This window comes from Galeopterus variegatus, unplaced genomic scaffold (assembly GCF_000696425.1).
Source record: "Galeopterus variegatus unplaced genomic scaffold, G_variegatus-3.0.2 Scaffold904, whole genome shotgun sequence".
NCBI classification, from domain to species: Eukaryota; Metazoa; Chordata; class Mammalia; order Dermoptera; family Cynocephalidae; genus Galeopterus; species Galeopterus variegatus.
This window is the reverse complement of record NW_007727015.1, coordinates 368,339-393,361: the sequence shown is the minus strand read 5'-3', so window position 1 is coordinate 393,361 and position 25,023 is coordinate 368,339. Positions and strand designations below refer to the sequence as shown.

The window sequence follows — 25,023 nt, the reverse complement described above, 5'->3', positions numbered from 1 at the left end:
AAATTTTATTTATTTCTAATAATATGCTTTATATATTTAGCTTCTATGTTTAATGCTTTCAGATTGTAAATACTTCATAAAGTGTTCCTTTTATTATTACAAATATCTTTATTTATCCTCTGCATTGTTTGCCTATACATTTATTTTCAATATTTCTCTATACCTTTATTTCTTTATTTTAATTACTTTTCTTATAAACATCATGTACCTGGTGCTTTTGTTTTTGTTTTTTTAATTTTTTAACCCGATCTAACATCTTTTTTATCTCTCTCTAAGCAATAGATTCTATTTTTTTTTTACATCCCCTTTTTTTTAATGAGAAATGTAATCCATTAACTATTGTACTTGACTGTATTTCTTCCATCTACAGGTATGTTTATAATTTGATTCCATCACTGTTTCTTTTCCCCTTTTATCACTGGCTTGATAGAGCTGCTTTGCATTTCATTTTTTCTTTATGTGAATTTGAAAGTTCTCTAATTTCCCACTTCATTAAAGGTTACATTCTTTTTTCTCTTAATGCATAATCAAATACATGTTGCCCTACTGTTATTTGAAAACAAGGCAGCACAAAATAACTATTTCTCCCTCTAAGATGCTCCGTTTTCTTCCTGCTTTTCCTTACTTCAATGGTGTGAGACCTTTCAAATTACTTCCCTGTCCCCTACTTAAGATGAAACCTTGGAACACTTGTTCTCCTCCTCTTCATCTCCTTGATTTTCTTAGGGTCATTTAATATTTTTAGCTTTGGGCTGTTGTTGGAATTTCGCTTGTAGTAAGACCCTTCTATTTTCAGAGTCCTTATTTAGCAGTTCTGTTTGTTTGCCATTTAGATTTAGGAGAAACGTGAGGGAGCAGGTGTGTGAGCAAACTTTCTTACTCATCCTGGTTTCCTGACCTGTTCATTTCCCTTCACGTGGAAGTATGTGTTCTGGTGCATTTGTTATTTGTTGCTTTAAGTATTTTCCATAGACAGAATGTGTGAGTGATAAACTCTGAACTCTGTGAATTCTTGCATGTTTGCAAAGATCTTTTGCCCCAAAAAGTGATGGGCAAACTATTTGGAGGGCTTTGGTTGTCTTTTTGGAGTAGTCTATAGATGATAGTCTACTGTTTTTGCTTAGAGTGTTTTAGATGAGAAGTCCAATGTCAGTCTGTTTTTTGTTTTTTGTTTTTTTTTTTTTTCCTTATGGGTAATGTGTTCTTTCTGTCTGGAAGCTTTTAAGGTTTTGTGTTCATTCTCAAGTTTAGGAATTATACCAGGATAACCTATGTGTGTGTATTTTCTTGTCATCCTTCTTGGAACTTTGTGAGCCTTTTCAATCTGCAGACTCAGGTCTTTTTTCAACCCAAGGGAATTGTCTTCTATTTGTTATTTAGATATTGGCTGTCCTCCATCAGTTCCTTTTTCTTTTCCTAGAACTCCTAATATTCTCAAGTTAGATCTCCCTGGATCTGCCCTCCAGGTCTTTTATCTTTTCCCTTATAAATTCTCTCTCTTTATGTTTCTGCTCTGTACTTGGAGATAGTTTTTCCTTTTGGTCTTCCAGGCCACTAATTCACATCTCAACAGGGACTCATCTACTATTGCCCGGAAGACATTGTTTTAATATGTAGAAAGTACTGAATTGCTCTAGGGCTGGTGTGATTTTTGTTTGTCTCCCAGAGCAGCTGTACTTCACCAGGCAGTGCACTGTTTGTTCTGACTGATCTGCTGCTGCTGGCACTTTGAAGCATGTTGTGAGTATTCTTCGTTGGTACCTCTGGTTGTGGAGTCCAGAGGGCAGCACTCCCCAGCTGGTAGGGGCGCAGCTGCCCTTACCCTCTGGGCCAGTGGTGTCAAGGGAGGCAAGCCATCAGTCTGTTCCTAGGACATCTGGAGGAATCTTTTCTCCCTCACCTGCCTGTTCTCCTTCAGCCCCAGGGGCAGGGGGTTGCAACCCTTTGTTCAGCTACTTGGCCTCCTGGGCCCAGGGAGGCCTGAGCCAATAAGGCAAACCCACAGGGCATCCACACGTCTCTCCTGGCCAAGTTCTTCCCAGTATCTATGGCTTTTGATCCTGTTCTAAAGCTCTCTAAAGCTGGTCTTTAGAGAAGGGAAAGGGAGAGATCTCCACACCAGTTTTCAGCCTTACTTCCTACATGTACTCCCATCTGCCCAAAAGCCTCAGCAATTCTCTGACTTAGGATGGGCAGATAGATTAGAGATGATAATCTTTTTCGGGTTGCCATGTTCTCAAGCTCCCTGTCATCTTCTCTCAATTGTGAATGGATCAGCTGAGACTATAGAACTGTCTCTCTCTGTCTCTCTCTCTCTGTCTCTCTCTCTCTCATCTGTCTCTGGGCAAGCTGTTTCTATGACTGACATCCAGGGCCACTAACATCCCCACCAGCCCCACTATTCTTTGTGTACTTGAATCAAATTAGACACTGGACTAGATTCCAGAATCGTATACTCAGAATTCCTCAGATTGTGAGCTGGGCACTGCCGATGACCCCCAAGATGATTTACACTGGTACAAGGACACAGTGTTCAATAACAAATCCCGTGGTGGAAAAGTTTTTTTTTTCAGTTCTCTTTCAGTTCTTCTGATTGTCACAAATAGAAAGTCTTGAGTTTGGTGTTACTATGTCTTTGACACCTCTTTAACACTTTTTTAAAGTGCCTTTTAACGAAAAAGAGAGGAAGACATGCTCAGAGTCTTTGATAGGCAACAGTATTTTCTGTGGTGGGGAAGGCTGATGGGGGAGTAGGTTTGAATGGAAAATCAGTAGTTCAGTGAGGAGCCCATTTATTTTGCAATGCCTAATGCATATCTAAGTGGAGATGTTGAGTCAGTCGTCCAAGGTCTAAGCCCTGGAGCACTCCAGTGTTTAGAGAGTGGGTTCCTTCCTCATTGCCAAGCAGTATGGCTAAGTGCCTTAGCATTGGCTAGCTCAAGAGGTTTGCCTCCCATCATTTCTGGGCCACTTCTCAGCAGCTAAGGCCACATGATTGTCATTAGTGTTCCATGTATCTGACCAAGCAGCACTTAAGTGCAAACATGGACTGTGGCCAAACTTCCAGCTGTGCAGAGCCTTCTGGTTGGCCATGCATCTTGTCAGATCCTTGGGGTGTGTAGTATCCTCCAGTGAGGCTACATGAAAAGATGGAAGCAAGCTGGGCATGTTTCACAAGTTTGAACATGGTTCACACTAAATGTTCCAGAGTTATTGGACCTGACTACTGCCTGTATTTACTAGTATGACAAAAAAAATCTGCTATTAGTTTAGCACTTTTCCTTCCTACCAACATGACGGAAACATTTATTCTACCAGGAACCTGTGGCTAATGCCATTAATTGGCTCTGTGCAGGGGTCACAATGCTGACAGGGCCAGCAGGCCAGTAGATTGAGGGCTGTGGATCGGTGGGGCCTGTGGATCACTGGAGAACATGTTCATGAACATGACAATTGTGACAGTATTTCCGAAGAGTGGGACTTGCCATTCAGGAAGAGCCGGAGTCAAGTCCCCCAGCAGCTTCTCCAGGGACTGGTGCCAAAGACAGGCCTAGCCACTCTCCCAAAGCCTATGGGTAGCCCTTGCCTATCACAGAGCCCCTCCCAGGATTGAGGGGTGCTGAGGAGACAGGGAGAGTTTCCTTCATCTCCTTTGGGAGAGACAATGGATTGGGGCTTGATGAGAGTAGGACAGGGAGAAGTTTTAGTCTGAAGTTATATGGGGGAGCTCCAGGACACAGCCTTTTGTTCTTCGTGGAAAGTGCCACCAGGCACAAGCCTAGCTTTAGGTAGTCTGTTGTCCAACCCTCAGAGTATGATAAGAGACTTCGAACAACAGAGCCCACACCGGGAAGGAAAATATTTGCTTACGCATTCTAATATGACCAGCCAAAGGACATTTTGTGATATGTGGGAGTCAGCAAGTCTGTGTTTGAGCTGGAGAAATGCAGGAGCCAGTGCAAGAGGACCTGCCTGGTCTCAGAGGGCCTGGGCAGCACCACTTGGAGAAGGCCCACCAGGCACTGGAGTAATGCACCTGAAATAGAGCCATGAGCACCTTCAGGCTCGCCTGCTGCCTGAATGCCTCTGCCACGCCTCATCAGGGAGTGCCACCTGCACCAAAGAGGCAAATGCCATGCCTTGCACTTAGGCAGCATTGGGTGTATGTTTATTGAGTTGAATTCCACTCTTGGGAGCCTTATTTGTGCCACATCTCATGCTGGAAAGTGTGTGTATTCTCTACCTCCTCCCACCATCCTTCCCAGTTCTCACCACCCTGCTCCATAAAACTTGTGTTTGGATAAACTTGTGTTGGATGCAGAAGTGTCTTAGGACAGTTGTCTCAGCAGAGCTGGCCATGCTAATAGTAAGCAAATATGAATATGAGGGTGATAGCAACAGTGTCAGGGATCTCCCTGGACAGCCTTCATCCACCCATTTATTGTTCATTCCTTTGGTAACCATGTGTTTGGCACCGTGCTGGAGTGCGGCAGACAGTGCTATTGAGTGGTCTGCATAAAGGGCAGCTCAGGGGTTCATCTGATGAGGATTAATCTATGAAACTGGATAGGTATTTAAAGAGTATACAATATAGGGGCCTGTATGACAATAGAAATCTGATTATTGGGACCCCTTCTAAATGTGGAAATTCTAAAAATGCCTTTCCCCCTCTTTTCCAGTTGGTCAAAAGTCTTATCCCTCACCAGCCTGGTCTCTTTCCTCTGATTATGCTTGAGGTCATCAGTATCCCTTGGAGATTGTAGTCTGCAGGCTGTCTGTTGAGAGGCTAGGAGCAAGGGCTCCTGAAAACAGCCATGTTTACTAGCCACATAACCTTAACTTCTCTGTTGACCAGTTTCTTCATCTTTAAAATGGAGCTATCATTTTAAAGCCTTTACCAGGCTGATGCTAGGAGCTGAGGTCCAAGCCTACCTCAGAGGCTTGTTGGGAGGATGAAATGTGTGAATGTCCGTGCAGCCCTCAGCACAGTTTCTGCACCTTCAGGGCTTCTTTACCATCATTCCCAGGACCCAGCTCTCACTGCTCAAGCGTAACTGAGTAGTATGGATTAGAGAAGGTGTGGACAATAGGCAGTGCATGTGTTTTCTTTCATCTCTACCTGAAAACCAAATGAGGAGAGTCTGACAGAGTGGACAGATCTCAGGATGGCAACTTGAGGGACCTGCCCGCCTCAGAGTGCTTGTCTTCAGCATGAGCCAATGTCAGGTTTGGTTCACATTTGAAATCCTGCAGCTGCCAGCCGCTGGACCAGAAGTGGGCCTAACTCTCTGCAGAAGGCCCAGAGACCATGATGAGGGATGAGACACTAACTGCCCTCCAGAGCCACCAACTAAGCCCCAATTTTGTGGTAATGCTGAGCCCAGCTGCGGCAAAAATAGGCTGAGAGTGCACAACTGGGCTCTCAGTGGGATCTGCTAGGCCTGCAGCCAGAGTGCATGCCTTTGGCCTTGAGAGCCAGAACACACTGCACCACCTGAATATCCCTAGAGAGGGGAATCAGTGTGGAAGCCCACATAGTGATTTTTATGGACCGTCTTTTTTTGGCATGACCCACCAGGTGGTTAATTATTAATAAGGAGCTACAATCTGCTTGAGAAAGGCTGGGTGGGAAACCCAGGAGGCCACGGCGGGGCTATTTAAATACACCACACAGAGACTGGTATCCTTTCTGGGCCCACATCCACCACTGGAGAAGGAAGACTGGCTGGGCTGGGTTTTGCTATGTCTTTTTGTGACTGTGCTTCTTTGGATCTGGCAAGACATGCCCTCACCTGAAATGCTTTTCAAAGGCCCAACAAAGGGGTAACACAGAGGGAACCAGAAGAATGTGGCTCACATCCAAGCAATCAGAGAGGTTCAGGGGCCTGGCCAAGTGCAGACATGGCCCTCTGTCCAGAGAAAGCTGGCATGGCAACTGACCACTGCTGTTTCTTTTGGGGGAGACATGCGTTACCCTGGAGAGGAATGTGCATTCATACTTGCTTGTGGAAGACTTTACCACCAGCATTTCCCCCAGAGGGCATGAGAAATGGTGATTTCCCCATTTGGGGTGATCTGTACCTTTTGCCTTGAACTCTTCTCAGCAGGAACCTGAGAAGGGCGCTTTCTGTTCGTCTCTGTTTCAGAACACTCACCTAAAGCAGTCCACCATCTGGGTCAAAGCAAGGAGACTCTGTGGCAAATCTCAAAGCTGTTCCCATGTGTGTGCCAAGCAACCTGAGAGCCACAGAGAACTAGGGACTCTGTTCATGCCTCTTTGTCTCTGTAGGTGGGTGGTGTTGTTTTGATGTCCTTCCCTGCCCAATCATGTGGCAAGAAAGGAGAAGAATAACAAGTCTTCATTTAAAAACAACAGGAAGAAGAAAATCAAGAACCTATGAAAAGCATTTTCCAGGCTGCTTAGGTCTGTGATCTAGAAAAAAAATGGGAATGAAGTTCCTGATTTGGGGGGAAGAGGGGATTGGTGGAGGGGAGGAGCAGACAGTACTTTGGGAGCAGCTGATCCCTGAAAAACCTGTAAGAGAAAGTTACCTCCAAACTGGGCCAGCCACTGTAGAATGGGGCTGGAGCAGATGCTGTCCTATACTGTTAGAGCCCTCAGAAGTTATGCAGTAACCAGCTACCCCTTTCAGATCAGCAAGCCTACATGACTAGTCTAGTTCCCTGCACCATCCTTCTAAATAAACTTCCAGGGACTATGTAGCTTCACTACTGTCATCAAGATTCCTGGTTGCTAAGAATAAAAATCTGCCCCCGAGTGACTGAAACATGGTAGCTCATATAACTGAATAGCTGAGGGGTATACTAGCTTCAGGCATGGCTGGATCAAGGTGTGTGCTACACTGATGGACCAGGTGTGGTCAGGGGCTCACCCTTGGAACTTAGGCTAGAAATGGGGAGAGTCCCTAAAGTTTGAGGAAGGGTGACTCCCCAAAGGAAAGTTGAGGTTCTGTCTCCAAAGGAAGGGAGAACAGAGACTGGGCAAGCAAAAACAGCAGATGTCCACCACAACCCTTACTTGCCATTTACAAGGCTCATCCTCACTTATAGGCATATTCTGCAGTGAGTTACCACCACACCCCACAGCGAGTAGTGAGGAACCCAGATAGGAGCCCTTCCACCCACTCTCAGGGTCTGCTTGGATAACAGAGACTTTGGGGCTTGTTGGCCTGGTGTCAGAAAGGAAGACGTTTAGGTGACTGGGGTTTGTAAAAGCATTGTCCATGAGCTGTCTGCCAAAGACAGCAGGCTCTGGTGGTCTTTTCTCTCTTCTCTGTGGTTCATGAGAACACATGCAGGGGCTAATGAGCAGGGAACATAAATAATGAACAAACATACTGTAGACAGGAAGGAAGGAATTTTTGTTTTGTTTTGTTTTTCCCAAAGACTGAACAAGATGAGCAAAGCTCTGCAGCCTCATTTGTGCATTCTCCACAAAATATAGTAAAAAAGCTGTGCAAACTGCCCCCAATGTGTGATACTGTTCATATATTAAACATAATGTGTATTAATAAGAATACTTCACCTTATTATGTCAGTAGCAGATGAAAGGGCAATCTAGCAGCTGTCCTAATCAGGCAGATGGGAAACCAGAAATGTTACTCAGATCTAGGCAGTAAAATCGACATTGTACCAATTTGCCTCACTCACAGGCTTTTACTGTGTTTAACAAAAGCTCATGTCTTTACATAAGGCATTGTAAAAAGGGCTCAGAAATCATAAAGCTCTCTGGGATGTCTTTGCAACATAACAGGTGAATTTAACAGTTGGGTTTCAAAGAACAGTTCTGGGCTTTCCCAGCAGTGAGCATGGGGAGGATGGCGTCAGGTGGCTGTAGGACCAACTCCTAGGAACCCCGTGAGAACCGGGATGTTAGGGCTAAAGGGGCAAACATGCTGGCGAGTGAGGGAGCAATTCTAGTCAATATCACTGAGATTCTGGGCCCTAAGAGGGAAGACTAGTCAGCACCCAGGGTGGAGATGGGATTGACAGCCAGGGGTATGAGTTGAGGTGGGTAAGGGGGAGACATACATGTTCGCCTGGCCAAGCCTCTGAAGGCTACCTACTTTTACAGAAAGGAGTTACATGTAGGTTATCCTTTTAGAGCTGAAGATGTCCTAAGCAATCACCTGCTTCATTCAGCCATCCAACCAACATTTATTGATCATTCACTGGTGCCAGGCACTGCTCAGGACATTATGGTCAGTGAACAAGACAGACAAGGTCCCCGTCCTCGTGGAGCTCACGTTGCTATGTGGGGAAACAGGACTTGTATTACGTGGTGATGCAGGTTATGAAGGAAAATAAGGAAGGGTAAAGATGGAATAATGGAGGGAAGGGGCCTTAGGCAAAGTGGTCTGAGGAGGTGACATCTGAGCAGAGCCCTGAAAGCACAGGGTTGTGCAGGTCTCTGTTTCAGAGCTCCTCAGTCTTCTGTCCACCAAGAAACCCTTTGATTATTTGCTTCCATGAGTCTGCACGTTTTGTGAGTTGTTATCTCTCTCCAAAAGTCAGCATTTGGCAAGAAACATAGACGTAAACATGACCATAGAGCTTTGTCTACCTGAGAAACACGGTGATCACAGGGAGTTGACACAAACCAACCCCAAAGCTGCCACCAGACCTGTGCAAGAGGCTGGGCAATACACATAGGAAATAAGTCCAGAGTCCCAGTGACTTGACCAAGCTTATGCCAGCTGGGCAGTGACAGAGCCAAAACTAGACCCCCGGTCTCCTGAGTGACAAAATTGTGGAGTAAGCTGCCACAGAAAATGGTGGTATTTCCTAAACACGCAGGCATGGGAAAGGCCAGTGACCAGAATCGGAAGGTAGGTCAGGAGGCCAGAGGTTTCCCAATAGGAGGCTGGCAGAGCTGGTTCAAAGGATTTCCTCTTAACACCAAGGTGGGTTCCGAGGCCAAGGCCGATGAGGCTGGCCTAAGAAGGGCTTATTCCGCCTTCTTCCCCTGGGGTTGCAATGCTGCTTAATGGTCAATCTGCATAAGAACCTGGGTCTTCTCCCTCCAAGTCCAAGGCACGATGTCTCTAATCCAAGGCCGATTCAGACCAGCCATACCACCAAGAAGAAAAGAAATGGAGCTCTGGAAGGCAGTGCTCTGAGCATCACACCACCATGGGATGAGAACCGGCATGTGCACTCTCCACCTTCCCTAGCACCATGAGCCTTGGGAAAGGATAGGGTCCATGTTATTTTCCACATAATGGCAGCAGAGGCTCTGCATTAGAATCACAAGTCCTGGCCTTGCCCCTGGCTCTGTCTGATGACAATTGACAGCTGACATCTTTACCTCTGGCCAGAGTTACCCCTTATTAAAAATGGCATCTTTATAATAGATTTTTGCAAGTCACTGTCAACAGGACATACCCATTGTTTAGTACCAGTCTTTTCTCTGGGGGATTGATTTGTCTGTTACTATTATTTTAGAGCTCCTTAAGGTACCCTTCTAATCTGTATTATCCTAATATTAGAATATCAGGTTTTAAATATAGTATTAATTAATAAACAATCCTTATTTTTAAAATAATTTTTCTCATGCCATATCACTTCACAGTTAAACATCTGGGTTTTAAATTGGGTCTTCTCTTCTTCTCAGATAACTGAGGGATCTCATTTGAGCTCACATGCTTCACATGAACCCAGCCTATAAGGCCCAGGGATCACCCAGTCTCTGTCCTGTCCTGTCCAGGTTTTATAGCTTTCTGCCTCCCCCAGGAGAAGTAGGCGTGTGGTCACATGGTGTTCCCACATCCCCAGCAGCTGCATCTGAAGCTGGGAAGAGCTCCCATTTGTTAGCAACCCAAATGTTCACTGACAGAGGTTTGGTTGAATAACTCACAACCCATTCAGACAATGGGAAACCAAGCAGCCAATGTGACTCTGGGGGGACAGAGAGCCACATTGATGATTTCTTCCTGAAATCTTCTCTGGCCAGGCTAGATTGAATTTGGTGCCCCTCCTCTATGTTCCCCCAGCTCCCGTACTAGACAGTGCTGCTGAAGTCAGGCTCAGCTATCTAGGTCCAGTTCACTGCTCTGTACCCAGCGCCTGGCATGAAGAAGGAACTTAATAAATAATCCTTAAAATGAACATTGAGTTCAGTGTAAAAAAAAAACAAAAACAAACAAAACATCTACAGTGTGATTCTGTTTCAGGAAAAACAGTACACATATGGACTCCCAGGTAAAAGGACTGAAATATCCACCAAAAGGTGAACAGTGATTCCCTCCAGGTGGTGTGATGATGGCTGATTTTTTTTTCTTCTCTTTTGCTTAGTCATGTGGGTTGGAATACACAAGTGTTCCAAGTCGGGGCTGGAGAAGTCAGGGAAGGAAGAAGGAGAGCTGCCATTTAAAAGTGATCTTTTAAAGAAAGTGATTAATGGGCCACAATAATCAACCACATTGTATATCGACAAAATAAAATTAAGAAGAAAAAAATAAAGAAAGTGATTAAAGCATCTTGGTGGGAGTCAAGATGGTTTGAGGAGGTACACAGTTGAACGTTTTTTATTTTAATAGGTGAGTATTTGTTTTAAGTGTAGATAAGAAAAAATATAAGGACTACATTAGTCATATATGATCTGGCCCCTGCTGCCCTCTCTGACTTTGTCCCCCTACTCTCCCTGTCTCTCACTCCATTCCAGCCCTGCTGGCTTCTCGCCATTCCTCCAACACACAAGGTGCCCCATGACCTTTGCACTTGCTGTCCTCTGTGCCTGAAATGTTCTTCCCCACATATATGCAAAGTCCACTCTTTGCCATTCAGGCCTCAGTTTCACATGTCACCTTCTGGCTCCTAGCTCTATCCCCATCCCATCAATCTACCTGTTTTGTGTTTATTAATCTATAATATTTATTTGTTTATTTTCTGTCTTTACCTATTAAACTGTGAGTCTTTTGAAGGTAGGGGCTGTGTCTGTCCTGTTCACTACTGTCTCCTGGGTGTGTGCCGTGTGAACTGCACCTTGCACATAGTAGTCAGTTCTGTTGGATAAGAGGAGGAGGAAGCCCTTGGTAGGGGGTTGAAAGAGAGTAACCTTGGGGGAGCCCTGGCTCTGCCAGTCAAGGAGCCAGTCTTTATGTCTAGAAAAGAGCGAAGCTTCTGACCTCCCATCAGGGGCCTCCAGGTCTCGGTGCCTCTGCTCTCTTGGGATTCTGGGAAATCAGAAATCAAGGGCCCAGTATAATTGCTTTGCAAAACACACCCATCTTACCTCTGCCCAGCCATTGGTCTCTGAGCCAGTCATTCAAAACATTGATTCCCCCCTGACCCCCCAGCATCCCATTCAGTTGGGTCAATGTACTTTTGCACTGGGTGGGAGGGGGATTCATGGCTTGGGAAACAAGACTAATAGTCTGTCCCTGCTTTGGCACTGATTTGTCTGTGACTTTTAAATAATACTAGCAGCTGACATTTATTGAGCCCAACTGTGTCAGGCTCTCCCCACACATTATTTAATACTGCCAGCAGCCCTGTTAGGGACAGAGTCATTGTCCCCATTTTACAGGGGAGAGACTTAGACCCAAGAAGGTTGAGACTTTACCTGCAGTTCACACTGTTAGTGAATAGACGAATCAGGGTGTGCCCAACTCTTAACAGGTGCTCAATATATATTTGTGGAGTGGATGAATCAGTGAATGAATGAATGACTGAATTGTGTCCTCTAGGGTTTTGGGGTTGCTGCAGAATCAGGGTGTGCCCAACTCTTAACAGGTGCTCAATATATATTTGTGGAATGGATGAATCAGTGAATGAATGAATGACTGAATTGTGTCCTCTAGGGTTTTGGGGTTGCTGCAGTTCCTAGAGACTCCTACCACTCACCCATCTCTTTACCCTGCACACACCCTGTGCCCTGTGAACCACTGTAGACCTTTGCTTCGTCCTTACTCTTGGTGGTATCTACTGAGTCAGGGAGCCGGGTGTCTCCTGCAGGTCAGACTCCACCGGCCACAAGACATCATTCAAGTGAAAGGAAATGTAAAAATGGAGTCAGTGGGAGCTCCGCAGGGAGAAGAGGGATGGGATTTCAGGGAGGCCCTTTTCGTCCCTTCTCCTTGGGTGCCTCCTCTCTGCTGTGCCCGCCTCCAAGCTGGTCTGCTGTGCCCGCCTCCAAGCTGGTCTGCTGTTTCCTGCCAGTGCCTTTAGCCTGGTTGGTGTTTGTGACATTTCCCCATTGAATTCACTTACTATTTACACCTTCTCTTTGAGACTCAATGGAAACCTGCCTCAGGAGGGAACATCAGATCTATGCCAGTGCAGCCCTCCTGACTCTCTGGTTTCCAGTCCTACCAGCCATCACGTGAACCACCTTCATTCACTTAGCACACACTTCCTGAGCAACCTGTGTGCCAGCTGGGGGCTTTGGAAGACACAAAGAGACCACGCAGAGTGGCTCTCTAGGGTGCCATCTGAACATAAGCTTTTCCCCTGTCTGATGTGCTCTCCTCATCCTTGTCTGTCCAGCCAACTCTTTCTCAACTTTAAATGCTATTTCCTGAGAGGTTGGCCCTGCCCTCCACCCTGTGCCCACACTGTAGGTCCCCCACTTGTATGCTCTTCCAGGTCATATTTTTCTCTTACCCCCATTATAATTTACAAAATCATTTGTGAAATTATTTACTCTATCTTCCCCCTTAGAATACAAGCTCTATGGGGGCAGGGGTTGTGTATTTTGGTTCACTCTTATATCACTAGCACTTCATACAGTGCCTGGCACATAGAAGGTACCCAAATAATATATGAAAAATGAATCAGGAAATAAACGAATAAAGACACAGAATGCTCCCCAAGAGGCCATATAAAAAAAATAAAAAAAAAAAAAACCTTTCTGTTTTGCAATTGATTAAGTGTTTTTCTCACCTGGTGTCATCCATCACCTCCCCTACCCAAGTGGAGCACCAGGGGAGATAAGAAGTCTGTAGCACAATGGAAAGGCCTCTGGGGATTTTGTCCCTTCCTTGCTACAAACTATTTGCCTATAGGCAAGTCTTTTCTCTGTAAGTCACAGTTTCCCACCTAGAAAGTGATTATTGTGGTGTGGGCTTCAAGAAGGATCATTTCTCTGGCCCAGGTAGAGAGCAACATGGTGGAAGTATAATTTTTGTTATTGGACAGTCCCAGAGTTGATTTGGCAGTTCAGCAGTATCACCAGGAACTCCCTCTACCACTTTGATCTGCCATCCTCAGGGTGACATCTAACCTCATGGTCACTAGATGGCTACCAGGACTCCAACATTTACTTCCTCACACAAGTACATAATAAAAGGGAGGAAGCCAGGGGATGGCTGGTAGAGGGACAGCCATTTTGGGGAGGGGGGATAGGGAAGGGGGACAGTAAAGCAATTTTCAAAGGCCTTTTCCTTTAGACCAGGAAGGAAAATCTTTTTACAGAGGTGTTTCTAGCCATTTCCCCTTCAGGCTTGAACTAGATCACATGGGCACTCTTAGCTGCAAGGGAGGCAGGGAAAGGAACTCTCCATGGTGAGAAGGGAATGCTGTGTTGGGTGGCAGCTAACACACCTAACACATGGGCACTTCAACTGGCTTTCCCCTCCCCAAAAAACAATCACACACAAATATAGTTTTATAAAAATGGCTGCACAGGACACTTTGTCCATGATCACAAGAGTGAAGCACCAAGTCCTGACTCTAACCCAGACAGCCATATTTAGAAATATGTTTTATAACATCAACACAGCCCTAAATCAGGAAATTCAGCTTCTCAACTTACCTCCATTACCAAGATGTTCCTTTAGTAAATGAGCAGATTCTCTGCTCTAGACCAGAGAATGGCTCTCTGCCCCCCACCTTCCTTTCTCTGCTGTGGCTTGTTAACCCTTCCTCCTCCTTCTGGCAGGCAGTGGTCCTCTCAGGGCTTCTCAGCCTTCCCTCCCCATGAACCCACTTCCTGTCCTCTTCCTGAAGAAGACAGACACAGGGCACCTAAGCGACTGTACTTTCTCTTCCCAATGCCACTGCTGCTCTATGTACCAAGTTCTGTGTAACAATAACGACAACAATAATAATAGTAATAGCTAACACTGATTGAGTGCTTGCTGTGCCAGCACTCTCTTTTACATGTATTCATTCTTTTGATCCTAACCACAAACCAGTGAGGATCACTACTATACCATGCCCGCCTCCAGGGAACAGTAGAGGAAGCAAAAGCCCCAAGCAGTTAAGGGAATTACCCAGTCACATGCTAGAAGACCCCTCCCCCCTTAACCTGAGTGAAAAGGACTGTGGTGGAGGGTGGAGAGACAGTCCCAGTACACGGGAAGGCATTTCATCCAGTCTGAAGATGGAAAGAAAAACCATATGTCCCAGCATCATAATGCCTGTGAGTTCAGCAACCTCCAGAAACTGGGGGGAAAACCATGTATGTTGGTACATTTGTCAGAGGGGTCTGTGACTCAGAGAAGGAGAAGAGCTGCTGGGCCAGATGCTCCTCCAAGTTCCCTTCCAGCTCCCAAGCCTGTGGTTCTGTGACCATATAAGGCCACTCTGGGGAGTCTCACTGCAGCTAAGTGCCATCCTATACTGTGAAGGGGAAGCAGAGAGCAAAGGGAGCCCACGTGCAGGCCTCTTGCAGGGTAGCTAAGGCAGCAAAGTGAGGAATGGAGTGTGGGGAGGGTGGAGGGTCCTCCTTGGTTGCTTCTTCCCAGGAAGCTCAGACCTACTCAGGTGGGCTTGGCTGCCACCCTCCTCACTCCCCATTTCCACTTGAGATTTCCTCTTGCAGCAGCATTGCCAGGTTTCCAGAGTACAGCTGGCGGCTTCTGTACAAAGTCAAACACTCAGGCCTAAAGAGTTAGCCCTTGCCTATGCAGACCTCCTGCTGCTTATGGTGCTTCTGATTTGGTGGCCTGGTGGCCTGGAACACCACCGAGAGTTCTGGAATTTGGGGTGGGCACCAATGCAGATTCCATCTTGGCTTCCTTTTGATGACCTTGCTCTGCAGGAAGAGTTAGCCCTTGCCTATGCAGACCTCCTGCTGCTTATGGTGCTTCTGATTTGGTGGCCTGGTGGCCTGGAACACCACCGAGAGTTCTGGAGTTTGGGGTGGGCACCAATGCAGATTCCATCTTGGCTTCCTTTTGATGACCTTGCTCTGCAGGCTAAGAAATCTGGTGGATCCCCACCCTGGCACATATGCATACACACACATGCATGCACATGCACATGCACACATACCTCTCTGCATCCTTTAGTGAGCTCCTTGGAGAGATACAGATCTTGTGCATCTATGTATGCGTGGCTCATGTTCCACTTTCTCCATTCACTATCTGGAGCCCAGCTCTGTGCCAGGTAATATGGGGAGGGGAAGCTGAGGTGGAAAAGACATAGTGCCAAGGATGGGTAGGCTGGTAATAAAGACAAAAAATTAATAAACAAGTCAACTGGGAGATGATCTCTTTACTGTTGGTACTGAAGTACATAACATGTTGTAGTCATGACTCTATTGGTTATAAGTGACAGACACCCAAGTCAACTTAGCTTATGCAGAAATAAGAGGAAATTATTAGGCTCATATCATTTACAAGTGTAGGGATAGGGTTGGCTTCAGGCGTGGTTGGATCCAGGTGCTCAAGTGATATCTCTGGGACTTGATTCTGCCCTCTGTCACTCTGCTAAGTAGATGAAGAACAGTTTATATGAGATGCTGCAGTGTAAGATGCTTTAGAGTTTCTCATGGAGCCTCACTCCTGCTTTCCAAATCCTGGCCTTGTCACCTCAGGGACTCAGACCTGGGCTGTCACACAAGATTGAACTTCCTTGGGCTTCATCTCCAACCCCAACCCAGAGGCCTCTTTTCCTTGCCCTACACTCTGGAGCATTGGGCAGATGTTGCAGGGTAGTTCTGATGTTTGCTTTTTGTGTGAAATCTCTGAATCCTCTGAGAACCTGAATATAGTGACCCAGGGTGGAAGAAGCAGCCCTGCCTCTCAACATCTGCCTAGGGGTCACAAGCAGGCCCTCAAATGCCACTCTACCCCTTACCAGTTGTGTGACCTCAGGTAAATGTTCTAACCTCTCTAAACCTCAGTTTCCCCACCTATAAAGAGGAGATTTTTTTTAATCTCCTAGGATTATTTTGAAGATTAAATGAAACGATTCATGTAAAGCACTTAGCACAGAGAGTAAATCCTCATCAAGTATTAGCTACAATTATTATTCTGCTTTTTTTAATACTACAAATGAAGAAAATTATGTTTGAGGCATTTCGACTTTAGAAAGAGAATAGTATTACTAATAGCTACCATTTATTATATACTTACTATATGATATAGGCACTTCACATCTATTCCTCATAACAACTAGCAGATGAGGAAACCAAGGCCCCAGAGGTTAGGTCAAGAGGTTGGCTCAGTGATTGAGCTGGGGTTGGCTCAGGCCTGTCTGATGCCTACACTCTAACCACCGCTCTACTCTGCTTCTCTGGAATGATATGGGGAGATAGAAAATAAAGGAGCCTTATTTGATAATTTCAAGGATATTTGCTTCAAATCAAGTCTGGGGTAAAAAGAAGAGGAATGTGGCATGAGAAAAAAAAATGCTGTGGAAGGACTTATACTAAAAAGTTCAGTGTTTTTCTCTGAGTAGTAGGATTATGAATAATATTTCTTGTTGTTCTGTACGGTCCAAGTTTTCTAGTATTGATTACTTATTACTTTGTAGTGGAAGGGATATAAAATTCTACCCTGAGACAGGAAGCCCAATTTTAAACTAATGTAAGCCGATTTGAACAAGTTATAGGAGTAATAATCATGATTTGAGCAATATTCCCCAAATTGCATCATTTCTGCAAAACTCAAATAAAGCTTCTTTATTTTGGGACACCCAGGCACCAGGCTGAGACCTGCCAGTCAATATTCTGCCTAGTCCATCCCATGGACTGAGGTGTGATAGGAAGGACTGTGAACTTGGAGACCAACCTCTGGCACTGACCTGCTGAGAGACATTGGGCCAATTATTTAACATCTCTCAGCCTCAGTTTCCTCTTCTGTCAAATGAGTATAATAAAAACCTACCCTTTCTACCTTGTTAGGTGGATATAAAGATTCATGATACTAATAAGTATGAAAAATGATAGTCCCATCCCCAGGGGGAGGGAAATTTATCAGCAGGCAAGGGTCTAGAGTGCATTCCCAGGAGAGTGGCAGGACCTGCCGGTGAAAAATGAAGCAGGAGAGATTCATTGCACTGGCTTTTGGGAAGGTATATAACACCTCGGGACCAGCAAATCCCACCTGTACCTTTCAGATCCTGGCCTCTTAAAGGAGTCTGGTCATGGAATCTGGGTGACAGTTGCCTTTCTTTTATGGTTTTTTAGTGATTGCTCTACAGTTTACAATGTGTATCTTGACTTAGCATACCTTACTTTCAAGTAATATTATACCACTCTTTTCACATGTAATGTAAGAAACTTTCTACAATATACTTACATTTACCCCTCCCATCCTTTGTGCTGTTGTTGCATAAGTTTTACTTTTACGTATGTTATAAACATCATAATACATTTTTAGTCATTTTTCTTTCTTTACTTTGATTTGGATAGTTTCTATTGCTGTCTTTAAGTTCACCAGTCTTCTGTGTGTGTAATCTGCTGTTAATCCCAGCCAGTGAAATTTTTATTTCAGATATTGTATTTTCATCTTTGGATATTCTATTTTGTTCTTTTTTAGATCTTCCATTTCTCTCCTTATTACATACATGGTTTCCTTTAATTTCTTTAAAGTATTTAAAATAGATGTTTTTAGGCCAGTCTGAAGGCAGTGAGTTTTCTCAGTTGATCATGGTCAGTTACAGGTTGAAGTCCTTGTTCTATTCTTTACCCCCTTCTCACTACTGCACTTAACTAGTCTTAAAAAAGAAAAAAAATAGTTGTTTTTAAATACTTATTTGATAATTCCATCATCTCTGTCACTTCTGAGTCTGCTTCTATTTACTGATTTTTCTCCTAGTATGGGTCACACTTTCCAGCTTCTTTGCATATCCAGGAAGTTTTTTATTGGATGCTGTAGTATGAATATTATATTGTTGAATGTCTGGATTTTGTTGTCCTCATTTAAAGAGTGTTGGACTTCACTCTCAGGCAGTTAAGTTACCTGCAGGTCAGCTTGATTTTTTTTTTTTTTTTTTTTTTTTTTTTTGAGGTTTGTTTTTAAGCTTTGTCAGAGCAGGTCTAAAGTAGCCTTTACTCCAGGGCTAGTTTAGCCCTAATACTATGGCTTGAGCCTTCTGGGGTCTCTGCTGGATGCCCCCAGGCATTCAGCAAGGACTCTGCACTCTGGCTGGTCGGAACTTGAACATCTTCCAGCCTTGCATGAGCTCTGGGACATGTTCAGTTTGTAAGCTCCCTGGTACTTGTTCTTTCTCTGGTAGTTTTTCCTTGCCCTGCTTGCAGAGTCTCATCCTCTTTAGCCAAAGACTCAAGGAGACCCCTATGTAGATGTCTAGAGCTTGTTCTCTGCAGTTTTCTCCTTTCTGGTATTCTGCCCTTCGAATTCCATCCACCTTAGCCTTCCTGATCTCTGATCTTCATCTCTTCTGCTCAGGAGAAGGCTGTGTTCTGCTTGGGTTCTCCCTCTCTGCACTGTGATCTGGTAAACTCCTTCAGGCAGAAAGCCCAGGCAGTCATGGGACTCACCCATTGGCTTCTCTTCTTGCAGGGATAAGAGTCCTGCACTGCCTATTCTGAAAACTAGTGTCTGAAAACACTTGTTTTGTATATTTTGTACAGTTTTCTAGTCGTTTACAGTAGGAGCAGGCAGTTCACTTTGAGATCTCTTTGGGGTAGTGCACCAGTGGTTTGGACTGGTTAAATGCACTCTCAAGGGACTTTACAAAATGGACTTAGGGCTAGTAAAAGTCAAGGAAAAGTCAACAGGGTCATACTGATCTGCTTCTTAGAGAAACTCAGGGTGAAGACCTATAACCAACACCAAATCAAATTTTGCAACAGGAATCATTAGTATCCATCAGCTGGATAAATAAAATGTGTTATATCCATACAATGGAATATTGTTCAGTAATAGAAAGGAATGAGCTATTGATACATGCTACATCATAGATGAATCTTAAAAACATTATGCTAAGTGAAAGAAACCAGTCACAAAAGACCATATATTATATTCCATTTATATGAACTGTCTAGAATAGACAAATTTATAGAAACATAATGTAGATTAGTGGTTGCTTAGGGCTGGGGTGGGGAATGGGGAGTGACTGCTAATGGGTGCAGATTTCCTTTTCGGGGGGACAAAAATGTTCTAAAATTAAATTGTAGTGATGGTTGCCCACCTTTGTGAATATACTGAAAAACATTAAATTGTATACTTTAAATGAGTGGATTGTATGGTATGTGAATTATATCTCAATAAAGATGTTTTTTAAAAAAAGAAAAATTGTTAGCAATTTTCTCATATACCAACTATGGTGAAGGAATGGAAAAGGGCTGTAGTGAGTGGAAGGGAACTGTTTTATTGGTGTACGCACATGTTACAGGTAGATTTAATCTTGGACTGAAAAATGTGACCACAGAAGGGTTTACACAATTTATTGAGGAATGACTAATATTGGATGTTAGTCTTAAAATTCATTTGCTCTTTCTTGATTACTTTAATAATAAGAGGATTCTTGCAAAGTTTTGGTGTGATTCCCCTCTTTCTAGATTTCTCTCCTATCTGGACCCTTGTCAGCAATGAGCATGTACTGAGTAGCAGCCAGGGAATGTCACATGGCCTCTGAGAACTGTGATGTCCTCTTCGTGTCCTCTGTGTTACCAGAGCAAGGGTGGCGTGGTTAAATCCCAGCCAAGGTTGGAAGAGTAGGCCAACTCCTGTTGACTTCCATTGTCAAAGGTAGAGATGGTTATTTGTTCATTTTAAGTGAGTCATCCTACCTTCATTAAAAGCACTGTGTGAGTTTTCTGTGAAAGAAACGTACATTATTCATTTGCAGACTTCTTGCAAAGACTTCTTGTGGGAATCTTCCATAATATGCCCCTGGGTGTGTACTTAAGTTAACACCCTGAGCTTTGCTTAAAATGCTCATAGCTAACTAACATTTATTGAGTGCTAAGTGTGTGCCCCTCCTGTTCTAAGTGCTTTTGGTATTACGGACAGCTCCTTGACTGATATTTCTTTCACTGTATATAGGGAATGTGAAGACTACATTTCTTTTTTCGAATATATTGTTTTTCAGATTATCTTTAGTAATTCTGGTAGATTTTTCCTTCATATTTATAGCATTAATGCAGCAGCTCAGTAATTCAGCATCCTAATTGGACCTAGCCCTCAGCCAGCTAAACCAGAGGGTTGGCCTGGAGGCTCCACAACCTTTGCACTCTGTGTTGAGTGAGGACAGTGCACTCATCAGGTGTGGTGTGTGTGGTTTTCTCTAGGATCATCCATGAGGATGGCTTCTCTGGAGAAGATGTGAAACAGTACAAGCCTGTCGTCTACAGCAACACCATCCAGTCCCTGGCAGCCATCGTCCGGGCCATGGACACTTTGGGCATCGAATATGGTGACAAGGAGAGAAAGGTAGGCTCCTAAGCCCATGGGCACAGTGAAGAGGACTGTCTCTGTTACCCTACTGCCTCCTCTTTATAATGCCAGGCTGCCTTAAAGGAGCAAGACGAGACTATGTTGTATACAAGAGATATATGGTGGTATAGTCACCAACCTAAACCACTGTACCAATCCACCTGGCAAACACAAAGGCTCCCGTGACAGTCAAACCTCCACAGCAGTCACCAAGACAGGCAACAGCCACAGAATTCCAGGCTTTATTTTGCAGATGAGAAAGGGTTGGTGACTGTTCTAAAGTGGGGCTGCCACAACACTGTATAAATACCTGTCCTTGGGCAATTAACTCGAACAGGAAAAATATTTATTAAACAAAACCAGCCTTACCTGGCCACCATCTCCTCTCCTTAGAAGAATTTTTCTTGCCTTGTTGGGGGTGAAGAGCAGCCATTTGAATTGACTCTCTTTCCTCCTTTATACCAGGGGATGTGTTTCCTACCTCTCCTGGGTAAGTCTGAGGACCTAAGGGGCTCTCCTTCCTGTAAGAAGTCAATGTCCTAGAACAGGGACTGTTTTTCAGTTGAGTTTCCAGGCATGTGATAAGTGGTGAATGGAATAAGTAAATAAAAGCCTCTTATTTGCAAACGTTTGCATTAACTGTAAGACTAAACTATATACAGCTACACTGGCAAAACTAAATAGAAGGGAGGGAGAGGGAGAGGGAGAGGAGAAAACAGCCTCAGAGAATTCAATCCAGAAGGAACTCTTTATCCTCTGTTGGGACTGTGAATCCCAGAGATCCTTTCCCTGTGATGTGGAGTGTGGAGAAGGGGAGTAAGTAAAGGCCTCCTCTGAGCACTTGGGCTCTGCATTGGAGCCCCCAGATGGAGAGCATTAATCTAATTACTGTGTGATTCAATTGCATATTATACACAAATCCTGTCCTTACTAAAAATCGTCTCCCTCATAGAGGAAAACGATCCTGGCCTTCTCTGGATCTGATAAATCAGCTGTGACAGATAGCCTCAAATGTTAAATTTAATATTTTATGCACAAAATCCTAATTCCATGGGGCAGGTCATCCTGGCTCAGGCATTGGCTCCTGCAAGTACTGAGGAATTGACTGACAGAGGGTGCCTGGGGCCAGCCTGTGGTGGGAAGCCAGGTGCTGGTAGAGGGTCCTGTTGCTCCTCTGGGAAGCCAAGTCAGGAAGCTAGTTCTACAAGGAAGCTCTTCTCCCCTGGGAGACCAGCTTTCGTTTTGGTCATTGAGCTAGGGCCTGTGGAAAGTGGGAAGGGGATTGGAGGGGCACCGTTAGTTCCCCTGTCTTGTTTCCATTAAGCATTCACCGTGGGCTTACAGTGTGCCAGTCATGTGCTAGGTGCTGGTGGTACAGGAATGAACACAGTGGGAATGGTGTCCAGAGAAGCCAGACACTCAGAAAATACCTCCTCAGATCATCAGAATTAGCCCAGTTGAGCACAGCACTTCACTCATCTTAATAATAATTGTGACATGAGAATAGAAATATTCTGTCATTTGTTGAGCATCTACTCACTGCCAGGCACTGTGCTACACACTTTACATGTATTAACTCATAACTTACTTAACCCAGGGCAGGTAATGCCTGGTCTGATCTTCAGACATGACATAGGCCTTTGGTCTGTCTCCCTTTGGCCAGGGAGGGAGCATGGTGCCTGAAACTCAGTTAACCAGATGACAGGCACACCCCCTACATACAAATGTACACACACGGCACACAAGATCTTCCAAGAGTGTGCGTGTTCACTGCCATGCCCACCTCCCCACCAACTCTTCCTTCCCCAAAATCTCCTGTCCTGGTCAAAAACCAGAAAAGTCCACATGACTTTGGAATGCTTCTTTCCTTCAGTTTTGGAAAACATTAATTGTTCCTGTGGGATTTTTTTTTCTTTTTTTCCCATTTTATTTATTCTGCCTAGAGAAATGACTGTTTGGGAATTGTTAGGAATATGATCTTAAGGACTATACTGTGGGGTCAGTAGGAAACAGAGGCCCTTCTCTGGCTGTTTCTTCTCTGTGGGATTTCCCAGTCTAGTTGGCCTTCAAGTCAGAGGAAGGGGAAGGCTGCAGTGGAAGGGGAGACTGAGATCAAAGTGGGGCCTCCCTGGAGAGTCCACTGGACACAGTAGAGTCCCAGGCCAGTTTTATCAGGGCAGGTTGTCACCATGGCAGGTGCCTGGCCCCTCTCCAGTACAGCAGGGGCTTATCAGGCATGATCTTCCTGGCTGGACAAGGTCTCCCAGGCACTGGGGCACCTCCCCACTGTGTTCTCACACCTGTGAGGAACAGGAAAGTGAACCCAAGACTCAGGCCAGAGTGAAGATTCACAGGCATGTGAGTTGTGGCCTTAAGGAGCAGGTCTTCTTCAGGAAGATAGGGCTCAGGAGTTGAATGGGCACAGCCTTTCCATGAGGTGGTCAGGGAAGCTTCTTAGAGAAGTGAGGCTGCACAGGTTTGACAGGTGCAGGTGTGGGTGGGGAAAGGTACTTGAAGTAGGGAAAGAGTGCGAGTCAAGGCAGTGGTTGATGATAACCAAAGGAAATTTATTGGGTGGAGGAAGCCAGTGGCCAGATAAGAGGGTGAGAGTATGAGCAAGGCAATCAAAAGTCAGAAGGTACAGTTAGATCCAGATTGGGTGAGGCTTGGAAGGTGTATTAGCCCTTTTTTTTTTTTTTTTTCCTTTTTGTCTTTTTTTTCGTGTCCGGCAACGGGACCGCAACCCTCGGTGCTGCGCCCGCACCTCGCTCAGTCGGTGAGCGGGAACCAGTCTGTATGTGGGATCCGAACCCTCGGCGGGAGCGCCACCACACTCCCAAGCAGCGCACTGTAGCAGTGCGCCACCGGGCCGGCCCCAATATTAGCCCATTTTTGTTGCTTATAACAAACTACATAGAACTGGGTAATTTATAAAGAAAATGTAATTTATTACTTATAGTTCTGGGGCTGGGAAGTCCAAAGTCGATCTGGTGGTGGTGACAGCAACCCAGGGGTCTCACATTGCAAGATGGTGGAAGCAGAGAGAGCAGAACAAGCAAAAGACAGACTCTTCCCTTCTTTTAAAGCCCTCAGAACCACACCCCTGACCACCATTTTTAATCCATTCACTACATGGTCCTACAGTCCAATCACCTCTTCAAGGCCCCACCTCTCAATTACCATAATAGGATTTCCCACCCTCTTAACAGTGAGTGGGGGCCAAGTTTCTAATACATAAAACTTGGGGGACACAATTCAAGCTTCAAGGAGTTTTGGGGGGACATAATTCAATCCAGTACAGAAGGTATGCCAAGGAGTTTGGGTTTTATCCTATTGGCAGTAGGCAGCCATTGATAGATTTTGAGCTTAGGAGGGGTGAGATGAAAGTGATATTTTAGGAAATGATTATGATGGCATGTGCAGAATGGATTAGCAGGGGCAGAGACTGAAAGTGGGGAGGCAGGTTTGGAAGCTACAGCAACAGACCACGAGTAAAGTGAGGGGTCAGAAGGAAACGTCAGAGTGAGGTGTAGTGACAAAAGAATCAAAGGAACTGGTGGTTTACTGGCTATTGGGTAGGAGGATAAGGATCCAGAAACAGACTCTGGTGTTACCAGCCTGGATGAGTGGGAACAAGCTAAAACATCAGGCAGGAAGAACCCAGGAAGCGATGCTGGTCTGGGCCAAACACACCACCAAGTCTGATTTCAAACCTAAGGGATTTCCAGGTGGGAGTGATCAGCAAGTAGATGATGGATTCAGAGAACTGAAGCTCTAGGAACTAATTAATAGAGGTTTTTAAGTTTTATGTTCCGAGGCCTGTTTTAAACAATTTACATTATTATTATTTAACAACCATTATTTAATGTTTAAATTACTTAATCCTAACTACCTGTGCAGTGGGTGCTATTGTTATCCCCATTTTTATAAGCTGAAAAAAAATGAGGCACAGAGAGGATAAGTGACCTGCCCAGGGTCATGCAATACAAAATATATATGTATTAGTATAGCTATGTAACCCTAATAAAACTATAATTCGTGTGGTTTGGGTTCAGAGCATCCCATTTAAATAGGCACAGTACAATCAAGCAAAACAAATCTTTAAAAGAATCCCATTCTTTATCCTAAGTGTTTCTAAGAATATGAAAAGGGATCCAAAAGACAACTCCCACTGCTTTTCTCATGCTTCCATTCCTGTCTTTCTCCTATCTGTCCCACCCCCATTCCTGTGAGCCCCTCATCTCCCACACTTCCCCAGAGACCTACCCCCAGTATGCAAGGCTTTCCCTCCCTCTCCCCTACCTCCCTCAGTACCCAGCACATGACAGGTGGACATGCCTCTACTTAGCCTCAGGTTTGGGCAGTGGGACTAACAGGTCTTCATCTGTCTCCTCTACCTCTTACCCCCTCTCCCTCCCTCCCCCTCCCT

General features: G+C 44.9%; 1 protein-coding gene across 3 annotated transcripts in view; it reads left to right on the top strand.

Moving 5' to 3' along the window:
- The window catches only part of GNAO1 (guanine nucleotide binding protein (G protein), alpha activating activity polypeptide O), a 181,068-nt gene that overhangs the window by 67,259 nt on the left and 88,786 nt on the right, over window positions 1-25,023 (top strand). For all 3 annotated transcript variants that reach the window (XR_550524.1, XM_008573337.1, XM_008573338.1), the window contains exon 3: window positions 20,450-20,591. Coding sequence is in view for 2 of the 3 variants with exons in the window: in XM_008573337.1 (XP_008571559.1) it covers window positions 20,450-20,591 (142 nt within the window). In the remaining variant the exon portion in view is untranslated. The remainder of the gene's footprint in view (window positions 1-20,449; window positions 20,592-25,023) is intronic.